This window comes from Megalobrama amblycephala, linkage group LG12 (assembly GCF_018812025.1).
Source record: "Megalobrama amblycephala isolate DHTTF-2021 linkage group LG12, ASM1881202v1, whole genome shotgun sequence".
In the NCBI taxonomy this organism is placed as follows: domain Eukaryota; kingdom Metazoa; phylum Chordata; class Actinopteri; order Cypriniformes; family Xenocyprididae; genus Megalobrama; species Megalobrama amblycephala.
In genome coordinates this window covers 10,694,755-10,715,750 of record NC_063055.1, presented here as the reverse complement: position 1 = coordinate 10,715,750, position 20,996 = coordinate 10,694,755, and the positions used below count along the sequence as shown (strand labels likewise).

Genomic DNA, 20,996 nt, shown 5'->3' with positions numbered 1-20,996 from the left:
AGATGAGGAATTTGACAGTCACCGCAAGTTAGTAAATACATATATCTGTGCTGTCTTGGCCGTTCGAAACGGTGCAATTATGATGTCTTCCACCTTTAAATGATGTGCTAACTTAGGCCTAGGATTTTTCTTACCCAGCTCTGTCTATAAGCTTCACTACTTCCTTCTCTCTCTCTCTCTCTCTCTTTCCGTTTCTCTCTCGGGGAGAGTTGGTTCCTGGCAGGCACAGTCTCCCACTAGCCTGGTGACAGCCGGGGGAGGCAGTCTCTGAGCCCTTAGTCAACAATGGACACATACACTCGCAAAACACACACACAGCGCAGCATGTTTAGTGCAGCCTACCCTACCTCTATCAGAGAAGATGGGCAAACACAGGCAGTGATCTCCAGACGTGCTTGAACACTAACTACACCATGCACGGAAACACACCCTCGCACACTGCCTAATAGATTCTTATGCACACGTACACACACACACACACGAGGTCACTCCCACTCATTCTCATTTACAAACTTACACTCTGGCATGTACGCTAGTACACAGTTACACAACCTTCAACGTATGCATCGTAAATGTGATTTTTATATGGATTTGATTGGGAAATCATTTAGAAAATGATATTATCATCACATTACTCATATGAATAATATGGCTGTATTATTTTGACAGATCAAACTGAAGCGACAAGCGTTAAAATGAGGGTGAAAATGGAAGATGAGAGCAAAAAAAGGTGAGCATTAAGATTCAACACTGCCTCTACATCATAGATTGGTTTTAAACCGCAGCATCTAAGAACCTGCTACACCTGTCCTTTCTCTCCTCTCTTCTCCTCTCTGCTCTTCTCCTTTTCTCAGCCTTGTTCTCAAATAAAGCTCCTCTCATCCTAAGAGAAAGGGGAGGAGTAGCATGCAGAATTGAAAAAGAGGAGAAAGGAGACAGAGAGAGACTCCAATGCTGCCACTGCAGCTGCAGGCAGTGAGACACAGCAAGGGCAAACACACACTCACGCACACACACACACACAATTGTCTGCACAAAACCACCGCAGCATCCTTACCATCTTAAACCCGTTCCACTCCATTTGTAAGTCGGCGGGCAGAGTTCTCGCCTATAGCCGTGCTAATGTCTCCTCACTTGGAGATCTCTCTCGGTCTCTCCTCTCTCTCTCTCTCTCTCTGTATGTGTCTCAGCGGTGGCGAGGCAGCGTGCGGCCAGCGGGAGAGAGAGTGGGCATTCCTCCTCCGAGTGAGGCTGCTTGTGAATGCACGGGCTTCGGCATGAGCTGAACGCTGCAGCCCCACTCCCTGCCCCCTCCTCATTGGTGAGGTCAGAGCAGCCCCCTCCTCCTCACTTCTCTCACTGGCTGCCTCAGCTGTCCGTCATCTGCTCTACTCTGGAAAATTAACACTTTCGCTCTGGCAGCCTTGCAGACGAAGGCACAGGCGCTTCGGCTAGCAGAAGCCCTATCGGAACCAGCAGAGGCAATCAATCGCAACCGAGGTCTCAGCTTGAGTTAGAGCAGACTGATTGCACCTACAGGCATTATGGTAATAGGATGCCTGCGCAGCACTGCTAATTAATGCAAGTAAAGCATGCAGTGATTGCGGAGTATGTTAAAGCTTTACATATATATATATATATATATATATATATATATATATATATATATATATATATATATATATATATATATATATATATATATACATACAGACACACACAATATATATATGTATATAAACATAAACATAAACACATACACACACAGGATGTATATATACACATACAGGTAATTTACAGTCTGATAATCATTATGACAGGTTTTATTCAGCAATCATGACCTGCTGACTTTACATTATGCCTTTTATAACAGGGCTTAATAAATCACTAATAAATAAATACATTAATGTTAAATTTAGTTGACAGAACATTAACATGGCCAGAAACAAATGAGAAGTCAATTTATACAACGTTGCCCTGGACAATGGTCATTGTTCTGTAATGTATTATATATAATTTTACATAAACTTTATATTTATCTCTGTATATTTGTACAGTCAGTGCATTCATATCAAAAACTGCAAAAAGAAGTGGTAAACACTAACTGATTTAGGCAATTAAGACGCCATATTTTTAGTCATTGGCAAATGTGGGACGAAACATGTTTAATTAAACCACAGTTGTTGTCTACTGAGTATCAGGTTGAAGAACGCACAGGTTACTGATCACACACACCTGCTCTTTGTACAAAACCATAACTGCAAACGCATTCACACACACCTTTACGCAAAATGCGCACCCTAAAAATAATCTCTAAATAACAATATTCTGTCTTCATCCCTATTGTCGCCGTTTATGTGCTTAAGAGAAAGGAAAAGAGCAAAGTTGGTGAAGGAGTATTACGAGGGATGAAGGGATTATTCTAAGGCTGCGCGTGACAGCGTGTTTCAGTGATTTCACTACAGTGTAATTCTCTTTCAAATGCGAGCACATTACTCACCATGACCATTCTCGTGTCCGGAGGTGAAGGGGAAAAAAGAAAAAAAGCTCGTTATTTTATTCAGATACCCGGTTAAAAAATAAACGTTGCGCTTTTGAGCGTTTTTGGGGGAGTCGTTCCCGAAAGTCTTGAAGGAGAGGTGTCGCGTGGACCCAAGGACAGTCGGATGCAGACAGGTCGGCAGAGAGATGGTTAGATGGAGTCGAAAACTTACAGCTGCGCTCGGAAAACGCCTATTTTTTCGTAAATGAATGTAGCTGAGGGGAAATATCCAAAATAAAACAATAAAAACAAAAAAGATCGGTTCCCTTGACTCTGTGGAGCTAGTAGTGCGAGCGTCCCTTTTTCCTCCACACCATTTATGGAACACAGTGTCAGGCTTGTGTGAGATCTGATTGGTTGAGCGGGGACAGACAGGGGGTGGCGCGCGCTGCTCTTGAGGAGACGGTTGGAGAGGGTGAGGCGCGAGTGGGGAGCGTCGCGCCTTTGGGGAAATAGCGGGCTCTGATTGACAGCTAATTTGACCCTCGGTTGCGTGTGGAAGACAGGTAACACGTAAAACGTTTTGGGTTAAAGTGTAGTGTCAAAAGCAAACTGTACCTGTGATGACTAGGTTAATAAAATAGGGGTTTATTTACTATTTGGAACCTGAGGGAAGACGCCCGCGCATATACAGTGTTTTTTTTTTAACTTGTCATATCAGTGTGTGAATTATGCAATGACTTTCACTATTTTTAAAGTAATTTCTAAATGCATTTTTTTGGGGACGTAATCTGTTGAAGTGTGTCTCTTGCATTTGTGTAATTTTGGCGCCACAGTTACCGACCTGAGAATTTTAAACAATTAACAAACGTTTTTATGATATATTTGTGAAATATACATATAACAAAGTGGTAAATAATAGTTATTGGTCACAGCGTATTGTTGCTATGGTTACCCCCTCAGGCGAACTGTTTCATCAGGCATCTGTTTGCAAGAGTCTACTTGGCGAAAGATAACTTTATCTTTTAACGTTTGAAGACCTCGTTGAAAAGTGTGTGTATATACATACACACACAGGTTTGTTTTGCTATCTTAGTGAGGACATTCCATGGGCGTAATGTTTTTATACTGTTCAAACTACATTATATCCCACTACTCCTAAACCTACCCATCACAGAAAACATTCTGCATTGTTAATAAAACAGTTTAGTATTTTTTTAAAGCTATTTTAAATATGAGGGCTCATGAAATGCCCTCATATTTCATGTTTACGTCGTAATAACAGTGTAATACCCATGTCATTATACAAATTTGTGTCCTCATAAATCACAAATACGCACACACACACACACACACACACACACACACAGTATATAGGCCTACACGTTTACATTATTATATGTATATATAGGCAATAATGTGTGTACTTTTAAAACTTCCAAAGTTTAGTTTGGAATACTTTTGCTGTGGGTTCAATGAAGGCCTTGATTGGTTTAAACCCTTGTTGTTTAATCTTTAAAAATTGTTTAAATATTGTGTCGTAGATCTTAATAATCCAGGAAATGTATTTGTACAATTATTTCAGGTGTAAGGGCGAGTCTCACAAATCATGGTTACTAATAATACGGAATTGAATTTATTTAGTGTCAATAATATTGTGAATGTGATCTTTATATGTAGTATCTTGATGTAAAATTAAAAATACAAATTACTTTAAAAAAAAGTAATGTAAAAAATCGGCTTGTTATTTTATCTTAATGTTAAATTAGTGTAGAACGTCAGCAACAGCAGCACAAGCTAATTAATATTCATGATCTCAACCTTCTCATCTAGTGACGTCACAAGCTCATCTTGCTCCCCCTCATTCCTGCACACACTACTTTCAATTGCATCTTCTCAGGTGAAAAGAACAGTCTTCTAAAATAATGTCATCCAGTGCATTATTTTTTTCTTTCATTTTCTCATTTCTAAATATTATTGCAAACTGTTCCCACATTCTGTTGTTCGCAGCTGCACGCGCACTGAATCAATAATTAACCGCGAGACCAGCCGCTCCCACCCCTGACAAAACCCATTTCACATCTTCACCGGTGAGGGCTGCCCGAGAGCGACTGCTCGCCGAATGAAGGGATTTCAGATCTTGTTTTATTTACCAAGATATGGAATTCATCACGGGCAAAAACACATTTCCTGCTTGCACCCATTTACTCCGCATATACAATCCTAATGTTACACATTCAATGGGTCTTCGGGGAGTTTTGTGTGAATGCATTTCGCTCTCAGGTTTGTTGTGGGGAAATAATGGGGGTGTCATTTTAATATGGTGTGGGTCTTTGTGCTGCTGTACTGGTACAATAGAACAAATCACAGGGCTGGAATGGGCTGAGAAACGGCTGTGGTCTTATCATCTCTGCACCTGCACTTCTAAAAACCACAGCGGAGGTCCCTCATGGTGAGTAACTGACTTGACAAGAACCACTTTTGGCATGAGAGTCCAGCGGAGCCATAAAAAATGAAAGACATTTCTCACTAGATGGCCAGGCCTCACTCTTAGGGACACAGTACTTGAGAGCTCGACCCGAGAAAACCCAAACTTCATGTAGACTATTTATATTTCCCTGTTCTTTTCAAATGCGTTTGGCCCAGTTTGGCCCGGGATGTTGTGCTTATATATATATATATATATATATATATATATATATATATATAATATTAATACATTTATTACATATATCACTCACATGATAGTAAAAATAGCATCGTTTAAAACCGCAATGCACAGCTCATATCACAAAACACACCATAATCTAGTTATTCTGTTTGCTTCCCATTATGCTCACTGAACCATGTGGCACCATGTGAGTTATAGAAGGCATTACCTTTCATCTTCCTCACAACAAGACATTAATTCAGGTCCCTCCCACCAACAGAGAGAGAGATAGAAAAAAACTGCCTGTCGTTTCATTCATATGCAGGCTTGATTCAATTATACAGGACGTCACATCATAGCACAGGCAAACTTGAGTCAGTCCATTAACCTGTGTGAGTTTACCATTCTGAAGTCTAGCAACCACTGATGGAAACCATCACTGAACTCTTCACAACCTCCAAACTGAACGAGAACGAGCAGCATCCCTCACCACCCTTCTGATGCCCCCAGTTTCTCATCATCACATGGGTGGCAGGTGGAAATGTGTGCTTTGACTTTCACTTTCATACTGCGTGTTTATGCAGAGCAAGAGAGAAAAAGGTAGTGGGAGACTGCTACACTCGGTATAGGTTCTTACTTTCTGTACATTATTGGCATTTCAGAGATCTGTATGTGTGAGAGAGACGTATTCATGTGGGTAGTCAATGCCAAGGTCTCTGCACTCTCATTTGGATGTAAACAAAGTGCTGAGTGCCTTTATGCAGATGTATTTTTCATGTTGTATTTCAGTGGAGTGGGTTTATTGCATATAGATTGAATGTTTTGCTCTCTTATTCTCCTGATTTTTTTTTCTTTCTGTCTTTTCCAGACAATAATAGAAGAACGGATCAGCTCCTGGCAATTGTAAGTTACAAACAACAATAAATAACAGAAAATAGATTAGAATGTTGTGACATTACTGTAATGTTCATCACTACTGGGTATTCTACACTATGGTTGCTTTTGTCAGGAGTCAAAGAAACATCAACAAATCATAAATAACAATGATTCTTACAATGACGGTTATCTTTCTCTTTCTCTCTCTTCCTTCTCTTTCTTGGAAATCTTTATAAAGGACTAAATGTCAGCTGCTGGTCTTTGTAACAGCTGATGCTGCAGATAGAAGAGGAGACGAGGCCCATCTGGAAGGTTCAATTTGAATTTTCCCTGTGTTCAAAATTCCACAGATGACTAAAAACATATAAGCATTAGACAAATCAAAAATATCTGCACTTTATAGTAATATACCAGCTATCTTGCTATTTTCAAAATAGCTTATGGTTGGAAAATATCAGTATTTTGTTTTTAATCACTATCATTATGCAGTATTTGGGTAGTTGACCTGTCGTCAAGCACTGTCCTGCATTTTAACGTTTTGCCAATCGCAACTAAAATGGTTTTCAATTTGTTATACAATTACACATGCATTTTTATGGACCCCTATGAATTGAGAAACTAGGTGGAATATTTGTATTTATAAAAATCACAGCACAAGACTGTTTGAGGATCTAAAAGTGGTGAAAAATGATGAGCAGCCTTAGCATCTAATAAAAATGCACACTTATGAATATAAACCTAAAATCCTGTTAATGAAAAAAAAATTGATTTGTCAACTACCCATTTGCAGCATCCAGTATGAGAGAGTGATTTGAATTGAGGCCGTGTACACCAACAGTAGACGTGCAGGCTGAGGGAACGCGTCCAGTATGACTCAGAGGCTGCGTGTGACCCTCTGTCTCTCTGTTCACTCCTGGGCTGGGTGGGGACAGATGGAGGGAGGGGTCTTAGGGATTAGACTGGCATGAGGTCTGCGGTGGGAGGTTTGGCCAAGAATACATGGAGGTTTTGAGTGGGAGGATGTGACCTCAGGGATCTTTACTATTGCAGAAAAGTGTATGTGTATGTCTGTACACATAAATGACTTTCATTTAGTCATCATGCGTTGGATAAGCCTCTCGGAAAAACGAACAGCAGGTAATAGCAGTCAAACTAAGATAGCATCATTTTATATAAGATGCCGTTATTTGTCCTCCAACCCACATGCATTTTATGTCAGCCATTTTGCCAAATGGGTTTTTTATGCAGGTATTGTGGAGCTAAAGGATGGCTGTTCTGACCACCGGCGGAGGGGTTTTATAACAGGCCAGCTAATGTAAATCACATCATTTATCGGCTGTCAAAAAGCCATTAAAAGTGAAGCAGCATGCGAATTGAGTAACGAGCTAAAAGCAACGAGGCTAATTGATTTATTTTCATTCTGTAAAATGGTGTTTTTATATGCTCAGCTAACTAATTGACACTGAAAATGTATTCTTTTTATCTTGGATACGTTCGGTATACAGTAGTTAAATTGGATTGTAAATTGGAATTTAATTTGTGTCATTGTGGGTTGAAATGCAGTTTTTTTAGAACACATTTTCTTGGAAATGAAAATATTCATGTATACATTTCAAAACTTGTTTAAAAATTCATGTAGAATGTCTGTTCTCTTTTTCAAAACTGAGTTTGGCCATGTGTGTGATTTTCATGCAGTCAGAGGTTTGGTCAAAGCCTTTGCTAGCTGAGCATGTAAAATGTCACTTTAGTTATTGTTCGCTCAAACACTAAGAGACACATGCACACACCCAGTACTGCAACCTCTCTCTTTCTCCCTCTCTCCCTTCTCTGCCTGTGCTCCTTTGTTTCTGGAGTACCTCTGATCCTCTGCGGCCGCTTAGCTCCAATTAGAGCATCCCACCAGCCTGGCCTCTAACACAAATACACACACACAAATGCTTAGCCCCAGCCTCCTCTCACACTGCCTCATTTCAGCCCTCAATCTGACTAATTACTCTGAACCTTGCATGCCCCATCTCTCCCTGCTTCCAAACACACACGTACCACCTGACTTCTTCCGTTGGCCATAACCACAAATCCAAGTGCTCTTGTTTGTCAAATATTTTAAACCTGCAGTCCACTTGGATGAGTGTGTTACTCATGCTCAATCAGTGTCTTGTCAATGTTATCGATTTCCACCATATGCATCTTACACATTCACTTCAGATACACTCCTTTTTCCACCATGAGCACCAGGCATCTATTCTGAGAGTTTAACATGTTAAAACATGCAGTAGACATGGTGATAATTGTTTCAACTGAGCAAAATCTTCCAGTGAGATGGAGTATTTATTTAGTCTCAATTTTCACCCTGAATAATAACAGGTTTATTTAAAGACATTGAAGTGTAGATCCCCTGCAAGCTGTCAGCTCAAGTGTGTTAAAAATTGCACATCTCATTTGGAGCTTTGTTTTAAAATTTTAGAAAATTCTCCAGCGGCACTTCTCTTTGTCCTGCTATTTGGGAATTCACTAGTAGATTAGATAGAGAAAAAACTGTGTGTTTATTTTAGTTAGTATTTTCCCTCAAATTACTTTGTCTGAAAAATCCAGTTAATATAAAAAAGCTAAAATTTTGTTTTAGAAAAACATTAAGGAGAAAACAAAAAATGGATATTCCCAGAAATACCGTTTCTATTCAATTTTGATTTGTTGAAGGACAAATATGTTTTTCTCCTCACATCAAATTCTCTTTCTTATTTGACATATCCCAATTGTCACAATTCTCATTCGTCTTGGGAGTAAGGGGTGAAGTTTTCTCCCTCTGAAGCGAATATCTCTTTCTGTCAGAGGACATGAGTATCACCCAGTCCAATTCCTGTTCCTGTCACCTTCTCAAAGGAGAACCTCGACACCACATCAACTCTTTTTGGCGGCTTCACCGCCAGGCAGCACTGCAAGTGTCAGGCTGCTGAGCTCAGGCTCGGCTCACCCAGATGGAGCTCGCCACGTTCAAATACGAAAAACCTGTCCAAAAACGAGGGTTGTGCTTCCTATCCGAGATATTTTAGAGGATAAGGATTCAGGTAATGTTTGAGTTAAGATTTAACTGGTAAAACATATGTATCATCCATGTCTGTTCACTTTTTACTCAGAGACTCTAAGAGTTTTGTAGATTTTCAGTGCTAATAAAATATATCAAGGTCAAAAATATGACTACTAATAATTATCATGCTGATTTTGATGCTACTTATCATGATGACTTTTAATGAGAGTATGTTTCTTTTTTACATTAAGGAAAGTCACATTATTTGTGAGGAAAATTAGATAAATGTAGCACCGGTGAATCCTTGAGCAGACATCTAACCCTGTGGGTGGCTCTCCTTGTGTCCTGTTCAAAATGAAGGTGACATTGAGCAAGACACTTTAGCTCTTTTCTGATCATTAACATCACTGACATTCTCTCCATCTCATTTGTGTGGTGCAGTCACTGATGGTTGGCTGGAGGGAGACTGAGCGATGGTGAAGATCGAGTTGTATGACGATTGGCTGTAGGGTGGCCTTTGCTGTGTTTGATCGCAGTCGGAGCTCTCGAGCACGATGAGGAAGACCGCTGTGGTCCATCTGGCCTGGTCTTTAATCAGTGCTTCCCTTCAGAGAGGGGGCCACGCTTTCACTGTGCTGACCAGGCCAGCTTTTGCTAAAAGCAACCACAAGATGAATGTATCTTATTCATTATATTATTCATTCCTCTACAACAATGAATATCCATAGTGGATTTTAATTAGTCTATAGTGAATTGTAATAATGGTGTGTTTTGGTGCCTAAATAATGGTGTGTTTTGGCGCCTTTTAAGATTTAAAGGAAAGAAAAAAGTCATAGTTCTAATATGAAGCGATGGAAAAATAGTTTCTTAACTATATATCTTATGCTATTTAAATTCTGCTGTTCACAACATGTATGACTGCCAAATATATACAAATATACACACACTTATTTATACCTAATAGGTAAATATTGTAACTATTCCCCTTGCATGCTAAACTAAAACTGTTCCACTAGACTTGATATTCAAATGACAAACTGCAATCGTGTAGTAGTTTTTTAAAGCTGCACCCATAGAATTTGGCATGTCACTTTTAGCTCATTGATATTATATGTACAACTCATATCTCTGGGGTAAAATCGAACAGAAATGTGCCATCGATCTCTCTTTTTTCCTTTCCTCGTTCCCCCTGTTCCCACCTATCTTTTCTTGTTTGTAGATACTCCATCACCTTGTCTTTCTGAGCCCTGGGAAAAGCATCGTCAGTATTTCTGCACCATTCCCCTCCATCCATGCTGTCTTTCTCCCAGAATTCATGGTGCCTTACTTATTCAGAGCAGACGAGAGAAAGGCAAGAGAAAGGAAAAGATTCAGAAAGAGAAAAAGATACAAGAGCCGCTAGCTGTAGACAGAAGGAATGCCTTAAGAAGCAATTAGCATATGTAACTTCTTTTTCCCCCCTCTGCCTGAAACAGGGTTATTTCAGTGAGTTTGTATTGATGTTTTTGAACAGGCTCCATGGCAGAGCATTTAATGCTGAACACTGCTGTTAGAGAGAATGCATTATTAATGTGAGGGGAAACTAACGGGGACCAGCAGCTCCTCGGGGCTGTGAAGAGGACGGTTGGCGTCTCTGAGGAAGCAACACCACGCCTCAAAGGTCTTCCTCGGTAATGCACACATGCCAGGCATCTATCATTTATTCATGACAGTCAGGCGCCTCCAACTCCCTCGAACAATTAACGAATCAATGAAATGTATGGGCTCAGAACCTATCAATTCGGGGAAACAGCACCGTTCGTCAACATGTCAGCTCTTGGGCACAGGCTATCATTCAGGCAGAGAGCACATTTATCACTTTAGAAACAGCCTGCGTGTCATAGCGGATAATCCTACTACAAAATGGCCGCCGATTCTGATGGATGATTGGACTTCCTTAATAACAACCGGTCAGGGTTGACTGCTTCTCTTAATGTATTTAACATGCAATCCAACATATTACAGTGTTTCACTGAGTCTTTGCAATCTGTTTTCCTGTAAAATATCAGCAGCATGTTTTGTTCAGTTTGAGTAAACAAATCTTGTCCAATTGGTCAGTTTAATTTTGAATTGAGTTCATCTTAAAATATGGTAGCTCATATAATTTGCAAACTAATGTTGTCCTTGTAACCAGTGCTCGAGCTGTAAAAGTAACAAGCATGCAAAGTGAAAAAGAGAAGGAGAAAAAGACTGAAATTGATGAATTACTGGTGCTGCTTTCTACACTACAGCGCCTTCGCAATTCCTGTTCAATTAACAAAACCATTAATTATAGTACTTAAGCAAGCCAGGGTAAACCAGACAAGCGAGCATTCATGCACTTAACACACATTCATGTGTAAGCGTTTAACGTTTCTCTTTTAGAAATCACTCCATCATCATTCCTGAAATACTGAATCATTAAAATGTCTATTTCTTTTTCTGGAAGAATAAAACAGCACTGCTACTGAAAGAAACATGAACTATTTTCTGCATTTGGAAATACTGTGAATTTTAGTATGCATTCTCGGTAACAGTCTTGAGTGCTGGCTCAGCCATAGAAATTACTCTTCCTTTGTAATTTTTTCCCCCTTTCTGCTCTTTCTTTTATTTTGTATCTTTTTATGGCTTTGCTTGAATAGTCTCACTTAAAACACAAAGCTCTTGCTGTTCACTGAATCCTCTGTTTTGATGTTCCTTTTCCCTGCAGAAATCACAGCCCTGAAACTCCAGATGAAGACTAGACCTTTATTCTGTACGCAGAGAGAGGTAAGTGAACGTGTTTTCTTTGGGGACCATCATCGCCAGCACTCGCCCCCTGCTGCTGAAATCACAGGCTTTTTACTTCCAGGTCATGGTGCCTGTATCACTCACGCTGACCCCTCTCTTCACTGACTCTTTTTTTAAGCTGTATTTTCAAAGAAAAAAGGGGAGAGATTTCAAGACCTCCAATCTTCATCAACACCCAGTCCCTGTGAAATCATCAAAAGGCAGTGAAAAAAAAAAAAAATCAAATTTTTCCATACTGACTCGGGGCTCAGAGATTCAGTAGTGACTGTCGTCCCTGGAGGAAGTGTCTTCCACTACATAGGCAAAGGGGCCAGATGTCACTTGTCCTCCCAGCCGAGGGGAGCTCTGGTGGGGCTAAGACTCAACTGAGCCAGGCTGCCCTGGTTCTCTCTCTTGCCTGGCTGGAGACACCTGCTCTTCGCCTCAGTGGTGACGGCCCCCAATGGAGCTTTTTCATCTACTTTCACATGCACGAGCATCCTGAAACGCTGCAGGTGTGCGAGTGCGTATATGTAAGTGAGGTGTGTCATATTTATGTGACTGAGATTCACACACACATGCAGGCTTGTGATGACAATACAAACTTAATTTCATTCAATTTGTTTCTTAATATGCACTCTCATCCTCTTTCCCTGCTTAACCTGAAATCACAAAACTGTGAGCATTTATGGCTCTGCAGCCAGATTGCATGAGCTAATGCATCCTTAGGCACGTTTAAGAAGATGTCTAGGGTCCCATGTGTATTGTAGCTTGGGTTTGCCTCTTTAGTTAGACCCAAACTCAGTAGTCAACTGGGCCATTATTGCAGTCAATTCATGAGAATACATTTGTGCTGTTTTATATTGGATAGATAGATAGATAGATAGATAGATAGATAGATAGATAGATAGATAGATAGATAGATAGATAGATAGATAGATAGATAGATAGATAGATAATGTCACTGATTATGTAGTACTGAAACACAAAAAATGATCTAATTGCAGTTCCATTTGCTTTCAATTGTTTTTCATATTTTATGTTTGTTTTTTACAGACAATCATTTGTATTGTCATCCATCAGATTACATAAAAATAACAATGTGGTTTACTTTGGTATTCCCAAAATTTGGAATATGTTGTTTAGTTTCTCCTAATTTCACATCTATTTACAATCCATATGAGCTCAGAGCGTCACCATAATGCTCACACAGTATTTGGATGCAGTCCTATGCAACATTTGGTGTATGTCTATTAAAACAGGTGGTCCTGCATCACTAGTTTACGGAACAGGAGTCTCTGTTTCTGCACTCTGTCATTTACACATGCACACACACACACACACACACTTGTGTTTGAGCAGTGAAAGGTGGCTAATTCTCTCACGAATACCTTGTGCGTGTGCGCTCAATGACCGTTGAGTGACCCACAGGTTAAATAGCTCATTCTTGCGGCTTTTTCTTCCAAAATGGCAAAGTGCCCTGACAATAGCGGCGGCCTCTGAAGCTGCAGGGCTCTGGGCTCCAGATCTTTCTCTGTGATGGCTCTGCCATTTTCACACTAGCACAGAATCACGGACTGAGGCTTCTTGACAGAGCTGTTGGAAATTAAATTTGGACAGAATATTGATTGGAAGTACTCAAAATTCTCAGCAGTGAGAATAAAGTGCTAGTGTCATATTTGGTTTAACAAAGTAGCTTTTGTACCCGGCTAAATATACACAGAGGTAAGAAGGTATTGATGTCGAAATTCTGAGATGAACGCTAATAACTCCGCAAGGAGAGACGTCCTACTAGAAGGAGAAAAAGGTGCTTATTTCTGAACAGGAAGTTGATCTACTGCAATCTACTGCTATTGTGTTGCGAGATGCGAATCTTTTCACAGTTGATGAGTCTGCTTTACTTGCTGCTCGGCTGCTCTTGTAGAGGATTCACATACGCGCACACGCTCGCTACGGCTTTGTGCGGGGGTAGAATGCTGCACCTGTTCTCAGTACAGTTAGGCTGGGGTTGAGCAGCACAAATGAACTAATTTCCAGGGCTACATTGAACAGAGAACACTGCAATCACAGCAGGAGGAGCCTGTCGAGCCGGCAGATGGGCAGAGCTAATCATTGTTGTGAAATAGAGATGACCCTGCCTATCTCTCGCACTGCCAACAGACATTTGCCAATCGCTCTTCAATTCCCTCTCCTCTCCCCCTCATCTCTGTTTGTTTCTCAGCTCCCTCCAACGAATTTAGGAGTGAACGTAACCTTCAAAAATGGCTGAAAATGAAGTTAGAAAGCGAGCACGAAAGCATTTGACAGAGCAGCAGTAACCTGTGGACTGCTAGAGCGTGTGTGCACATCAACAGCATCTCCAATCAGCATCAGAAATTTTTAATCCTGCAAATCTTCATGTGTTTGGATTAATACACAACACATAACCCTACCAAGTCTGATGTATTTTCATCGGAACGTGCTGTTTTTCTCATGATTGTACTTTTGTGCTATTTCAGAGGTTTTCATCATTTGTGCTGAATGCTGAAAAATGTTCTGTAATTGGAAATCACACCGTATCCTGCTTAGCGCAGTATCTAGAGTGGCAATGTGTCATGCTTAATTAAAAAAACACTGCGGTTATTAACCGTGATTAGAAATCATTTCAATGTCTTCTGGATGTTCGAGAACCCATGAGAGTGCTTGGCACAAGTGTACCAGAATCTAACATAACTACTGTTATGTGATGCAACTGTTTTGCTACTTCCGCAAATAAAACGTTTTATTTTATTCAATTATTCCAGATAGGTAGATGTTAAAGCGCACAGATAAATAAATGATCTCTGAGTTAGTGATCCATTGCTTCTCATGATTGCGCTTGGATTTTAATGTCAGTTCATGTTTGTAGAAACATCTTCGGATCTAGCTCTGAGTGTTTTCATTGCTTGATTGATTTGCTTAATCATAAAATACAATCATTACTTTGATATATGAATCTACACATGCTGCGCATATAGAAATATAATTGAAAAAGCTGCATCCAAATGGAACGTTCTAGTCATTTGCCTCAGCAAGATGTCTGAGAGCAACCTAATGCATGTAAAAAAATACTGACAGAGAACTAGAAAGGAGAATGAAATCTCCCTCTCACAAAAAAAAAAAAAAGCCTAGACAGACCTCTGCTTCTTCCCTGTACAATGATTTAATGTATGCAAATGATCTGGCTTCAGTTAATGAAGGCACAATTAATCATTGTAACGATGGTCTGATTTAACCTGGTTAATTACAATCTGAAATGTGAGTTGTGTGTTTGCAGATAAATGTGAGTCACAAATGCAGATTTTTATGAGAAGCAACAGTCCAGCATCATTTCCCTGCCCCATATGAATAAACAGCACAATTTATTATCCAAATGTAATTAAAAAACAAGAATATTGGCAAGAGTATATTTCATATCTGGAAATAAATAATTGCATATAAAGTACAATGACCGTTATTGTATAACAGTAAAAAATAGATAAAATTATGCCAGACATAGCAACTGAAAATGGTATATCAGTGTTTTATTCTATTAATTTCTATCTTTAACATGAAAAGTGCAAAAGTAGAACATTAAAACAGTTTGTTTACAGTCTCTCGAGGTGGAAAGAGAAACCGAGAGAATCTTCACTTCTCATCAAACCATCTTTATCTTCAAAAAAAAAAAAGAAAAGAAAAAAGATTTTACTTTTGTAAACTGTGTCCTGCTAATGTGAAAAATCCAGAATAACACTTTGCGCAGTCACACGATTCACAACGACTATAGTGCCGCATACATATCGCTGTCACTAATTTTCATTATATATTAAACGTTGCATAGATTTTCCGCTTTCCCAGGCCAAATAGTGACTGATTGCTGGATGACAATGATTTTCCGGATTTACTTGTAAAGGTTTTGTAGTTCAAATGAGAATATTTATGGTTATGACTTTACATGCCATGTTTTTTTTTTTCTGTCTTCTTAGAGCTGGAGAATCACCAGGATGAATATTCAGAATGTTTCAAATCCCTGAGCTGTGGAGGATTTTAAGGCAAGTGTGTACACACACCTCAGAAAGGTTGCAAAGAAGGGTTTAAAAATCTGCTCTTGCTGCCTATGAACATCCAGCTGCATGCGATCGGAGTGTGTGTATGTATACTGTGTGTGTGTGTGTGTGTGTGTGTGTTTGTGCACTGGCAGAAGAGCTCCAGTGCTGTCAGTATGAGTCTGATTTGTGTGAGAATGTGGTGCGGCTCCAGGCAGGCAGGCTGATCCTGTTTTGTGGAGACGAGGAACGAGAGCCCATCACAGATTAGACACCCACAGTTTCGTGTCGATTTAATGCACCAAGTCAGGGATTTATTCTTAACCGACCGGCGCTTACAGCACCAGCCAGCCAGCCAGCCAGCCAGCCAGCCAGGGCTTTCCCATACAGCCATCTCTCTTCCCCCCCAAGATTGTAGTAGAATTTCAGAAATGACTGAATGAGAATGTAAGGATGGATATCCACTTTCATAGCTCCAGACTTAAGTGAAAACACATTCATTACAATTAGGAAAGCCTTAGCCAGCTATTTATCTACTAGTATGCTCTGTTATGGCCACCTATCAGAGGAGAAATAAAACGGCTTAATTCTGATGTGCTACGAATGAAAGAAATACAATGGAGCCACTCACATATTGTTTAACTTGAGGTAGTTTTGTAACTGACTGCGTAGTATAAGACGCATGCTTTCTATTTCACACATTTCCAAGCACGTTTGTGCTGAATGGAGCACCAAAACAACATTTGGAAAGTTGTTTGAAATTCAAAATGACGCCCGAGACAAAACATACCTACAAAAATCTGTCCTTTAGCCATCTAACGTTACTATGTTCAAATGACTTTAAGCGTACACACTCGCATACACACTCACACACACACACACACACACACGTGGCGCACTTTCAATTTTAGGCATCATTACATTGCCGCACAAACACATTCTGAGCAGGAATACACAAACAATACACTTAGACAAGCTGCTTTTTCTCTCACAATCTGTCTTGCTCTTTCTCTTTCTCTCTGGCTAACTGATAGAAAGATCTAGTCGGAGTGGGCGGCCGTATCATCACACAATGAGGCATGAAAACACTGGCTAATTCAAGCCTTAGGGCTGCACACATTTACCTAAATGAAGTTAGTATTCTTATTCTACTGTGCCATCTATTTTCTCATTCATTTGTCTGACGGATCCGTCTATCCTCTTACCCCCAGCTCCCTGGCCCCCAGTTGGCTGGATGGATCTCGGGGGAAAAGCAGCGAGCCCATGCCTGGGAAGGAGCCCTCCGCCTGGGCTACTGCCGAGTTCTGTGAACATCTTACCATCATCTTCAGACACTGCTCGCGAGGTGCGCATTTACAGGGAAGAGGAGAAAAGAAGAGAAGAGGAAGAGAACAGAATGCTAGCCAAGGTGGTAACGAAATATACAGGCTAAAGAGGCAAAAGGAAAGAGAAAACTGGACTGCCACAGTTATAGAGAGCCGTGTGCTTACGTTCACATTGGCGCTACACTCACACAGACACGCACGCACACAGTCAGTGCAAGCCCCAGATGGGCAAGTCATCAAGCAAGCTCAGCAGTTACAGCTATCTTGCTTTGAGTAAATGAGAAAATGAAATGATTGTGCGTGGGAGAGGGAGAGAGAGCGAGTCTAGTCTCTCATCCATTACAGTACGCCCGGAGAGCAAAGAGGTTCTGCCTTCAGCTAGCAGCCGTTTAACTGGACCTAAATGCTCAATCCCTGCACATTCATTTAGACCTGTCAGCTGCCACATTTAGAAGCATGGACACACTGATAAAACAGAGAAACGTACGCACAACGGAATAATGAACACACACTCAGAGAAGTGAGGTGACAGAAGAAGAAAATCCAATTCCTTTACCTCATTGCTCAACAAAGCAGCATTCAGTGTTCGGCTGATTTCAAACATCTTGTTGGCGGTGTTGCGTTTCTTGTCGCTTTTTTTTTGTGGTGTTTTTTTGCGTTCTCGTGGCTCTACGGCTCCTTTTTCTCTACTGGAAATGGGAATCAGTCCCGAGGAAAAAAAGAAAGAAAAATGAACAGATTAAAAAAAAAGAAGAAAAGGAAGGAGAAATCCTCTATATGTGCTGTCTGGCTGGATGTATTTTCTCCTCTCTCGCGCCCGTGTTTTCTGGTGCACCTCTGTTAAATGTGGCGCTTGTGCCCTGGCTCACGGCACACGACTGAAGAGTCAATATTTTTTTTTTTTTTTAGCTCCCCAGAGTCAGCACATTAAAACAAGCAGTCGGTCTGCCGGGCTTCTTCCCTTATCTGTCCTCCACACACTCGCTCGCACAATGCGTTCCGATCCTCACACTGCTCTCTAGCAGATTAGTTCGTCCCAAAACATAGCTCTTAGTTTAAACTCCTCTCTCTCTTTCTCTCTCTCTCTCCATCCCTCACCCTTTCTCTTTCTCTCTCCTTCCTTGCTCCCTCCCTTCCTCACACTCCCTCTCTCTCTCTATCTCTCTTTACCCCCACCCCACCCTCCACTCGCTCCCTCTGTCTATTTCTCGATCACGCTCTCCTGCAGTTACAGTTCACAGTGTTACCACAAGGTGGGAAGACTGTTCATAACAGACATGACACAGGCACATCTGCCTTTCCTGGCTCATCTTTTCCTCTCCGTTTGGCTTCACGGCTCTCCTCCTGCTGCTTGCGGGGAACACATGATCGCTTTGGCACCCGCTCACCTCCGTTCTCCTCTCTCTCGCCTCCCCCCGCGCCTTCGTCGCCTCGCGACAGCCGCGTTTGATGTATGGGAGAGAACGGGGCTGATTTATAGACCAATAGCATTAAGAAAACTTTGACCAGTGGCACCTAGCCGGAGAAAACCCCTGCTGAGATTTCGGCGTGTCGTTCCCGGAGCATATTTGTGAAACGGACACGTCTCTTCCTCTGAAATGGCGTCAGAGAAAGATATTGGCGTAATTGCACACTGTTCGGTGCTTCGAGTCACTGCTTGACATAGCTACATTGACCCCAAAATGCATTTGGATATTTATGTATGAATGTAAATGTGTAGGTATATATATAAATGTCACTGCATTTGATAACAAAATATCAAACCAAGTGGTATTTATGTTACAGAAAGGTTGCACAAGCATACTTTCTGGGTGTCAAATGTTAGGGGGGTATATTTAATGTGATTAAGTAACCTGTGTGGTTAAATGCTAGAGGCAACTGTGTGAACTTACTTTAAACTAATATGACGTGACCTTGGCTAGTTCTGAAAGGTCTAGCATCATTTGTTCACATATGCCACTTGGTTTGATGCAGTGTAAGTTTATAAACTTTGAATGTGGCTTAAGTGTTCAAATACTTTTTGGGGCCATTGTACTGTATGCATAAAGAAATGGGCGTAATCCTGATTATTAAATTGCATAGACATTTTTTGTCTTTCAAATGTGTTGTGTTGGAATTTGCTGAAATATAATCATAATGATTCATCAGAAGTAGTTAGATAGAAACTTAAACGATTCCCACATAGCTGGAGAAATCCGAGGATTAATGACCTGTCCTCTGAATAATTAAACATCAACAAACCCTTTAATTTGATTTGAGAATGGCAAAGAATAATAAACAACCTGATTCTTATCCAACAATTCAGGTTATTTTCTGTGTAGCCTTATTTGTAGGAAAATATAGTAATCAAATCAGATTTAAATCATTTTTTTTTTTTTTAACTTAATGTTTGTTTGTTTGTTTTTGTACTATAAATAGCTGGTTTTAGTGACTCATATTCTTGGCTTTAGATTTTAAAATATTGTTCCTTTATAATTCTTTTATATGGACAAACTTATAAAAGCATGAGCAATCCTGAAGTCATTGTTATTCATTGATTTAGTCATAGACTCGCAGATATATTCCCATCAGCCAATGACCGCATAACTTTGTAATCTTACCATTTAAAAAAATATTATTCAGTATGCATACTAAATTAGACTTTCACAGGATGTTTAATTTAAAATGTTTAGCTGTAATTATAAAGAGAGTGGATAAAATTGTCAAGATTCATTATGTTGTTTTGTGTTAAACAATTACTTGTTAATTGTTTAATATTAAATATAATATTTTCTATGGCAAAACCTAATCATCATCTTTATGCCAACGGACGCAGCTAAACTCAGGTACAAGGCAAACCACAAAACCATATGTTTTCCTCTCAAAATAACAAAGCAGGCAAGAATAAGTCATTTTCAACCTGTTTTGTTTCTAGTGAGTGTGAAAAGCGGAGGTTAGCTGAAAGTGGGTATGACTGCAGGAAAATGAGCTGTTTCTTTCTTTCCTCTTTTTGAAAACTGCGTATGGTACAGTATGATCTGGTCTCCAGGCCCCATGAGAGGCGTGTGTCCAGTTAATAGCAGCCTATTGACACCGACCCATCTGTTAGGGTGGACTGAAGCCAAATGAAAAAAGAGAGATGGAGAGAGCATTGAGAGAGAACACTACCATTTTTACGTCATAGAGGGTGTGTGCATGAGGCATTTTTTAAAAACTGTATCACATTTGTTTTTTGTTATTATAGAACATTTTGTACCTCCACAGCATCTGCTAAATCCATTTAGAATAACATCATTATAGGCAAATCTTACGAAGTTAAAGAGGTTAATTCACCCAAAAATGAAAATTCTGTCATTAATTTCTCACCTTCATGTCGTTCAAACTTGCAAGACCTTCGTTCGTCTTCAGAACACGCAATTACCACTTTTAAGGCCCAGAAAGGTAGTAAAGACATCGTTAAAATAGTCCATGTGACTACAGTGGTTCAGCCTTAATTTTATGAAACAGCAAGAATACTTTTTGCGCGGAAAAAAAAAAGAAAGGAAAAAAAGACTTTGTCAGTCTCCAAAGCTTTTCACATTGTAAACACAGTGCAGCGCTTCCGGGTATGTCAGAATGCCGGCTCAGTATTGGCTGGCTCCTGCGTCGGCTACGCATGCATCATGGTGCTCACGTTGTCATGGGTAGCCGCAGGCAAATAGACGAGGAAGAAGAAGGTAATCCAAAACTCGTGAACATTTTGTGAACACACAGAAGAACGGGTAGCAACACACACCTTGACATAAACAATACCGGACAACTAACTGAAGACAGGAAGGAACTTAAATAC

The 20,996-nt window shown here is 40.3% G+C and overlaps 1 protein-coding gene across 10 annotated transcripts in view; it reads right to left on the bottom strand.

Moving 5' to 3' along the window:
* Window positions 1-20,201, bottom strand: part of elavl4 (ELAV like neuron-specific RNA binding protein 4) — an 83,919-nt gene extending 63,718 nt beyond the window's left edge. For 2 of the 10 annotated variants that reach the window (XM_048208988.1, XM_048208991.1), the window contains exon 1: window positions 17,745-20,201. In XM_048208988.1, the coding sequence (XP_048064945.1) occupies window positions 17,745-17,792 (48 nt within the window). In that variant the 5' untranslated portion in view covers window positions 17,793-20,201. The other 8 variants (XM_048208985.1, XM_048208986.1, XM_048208983.1 and 5 more) reach the window with 6 other exon arrangements.
* Between the last annotated feature and the right edge of the window lie 795 nt (window positions 20,202-20,996).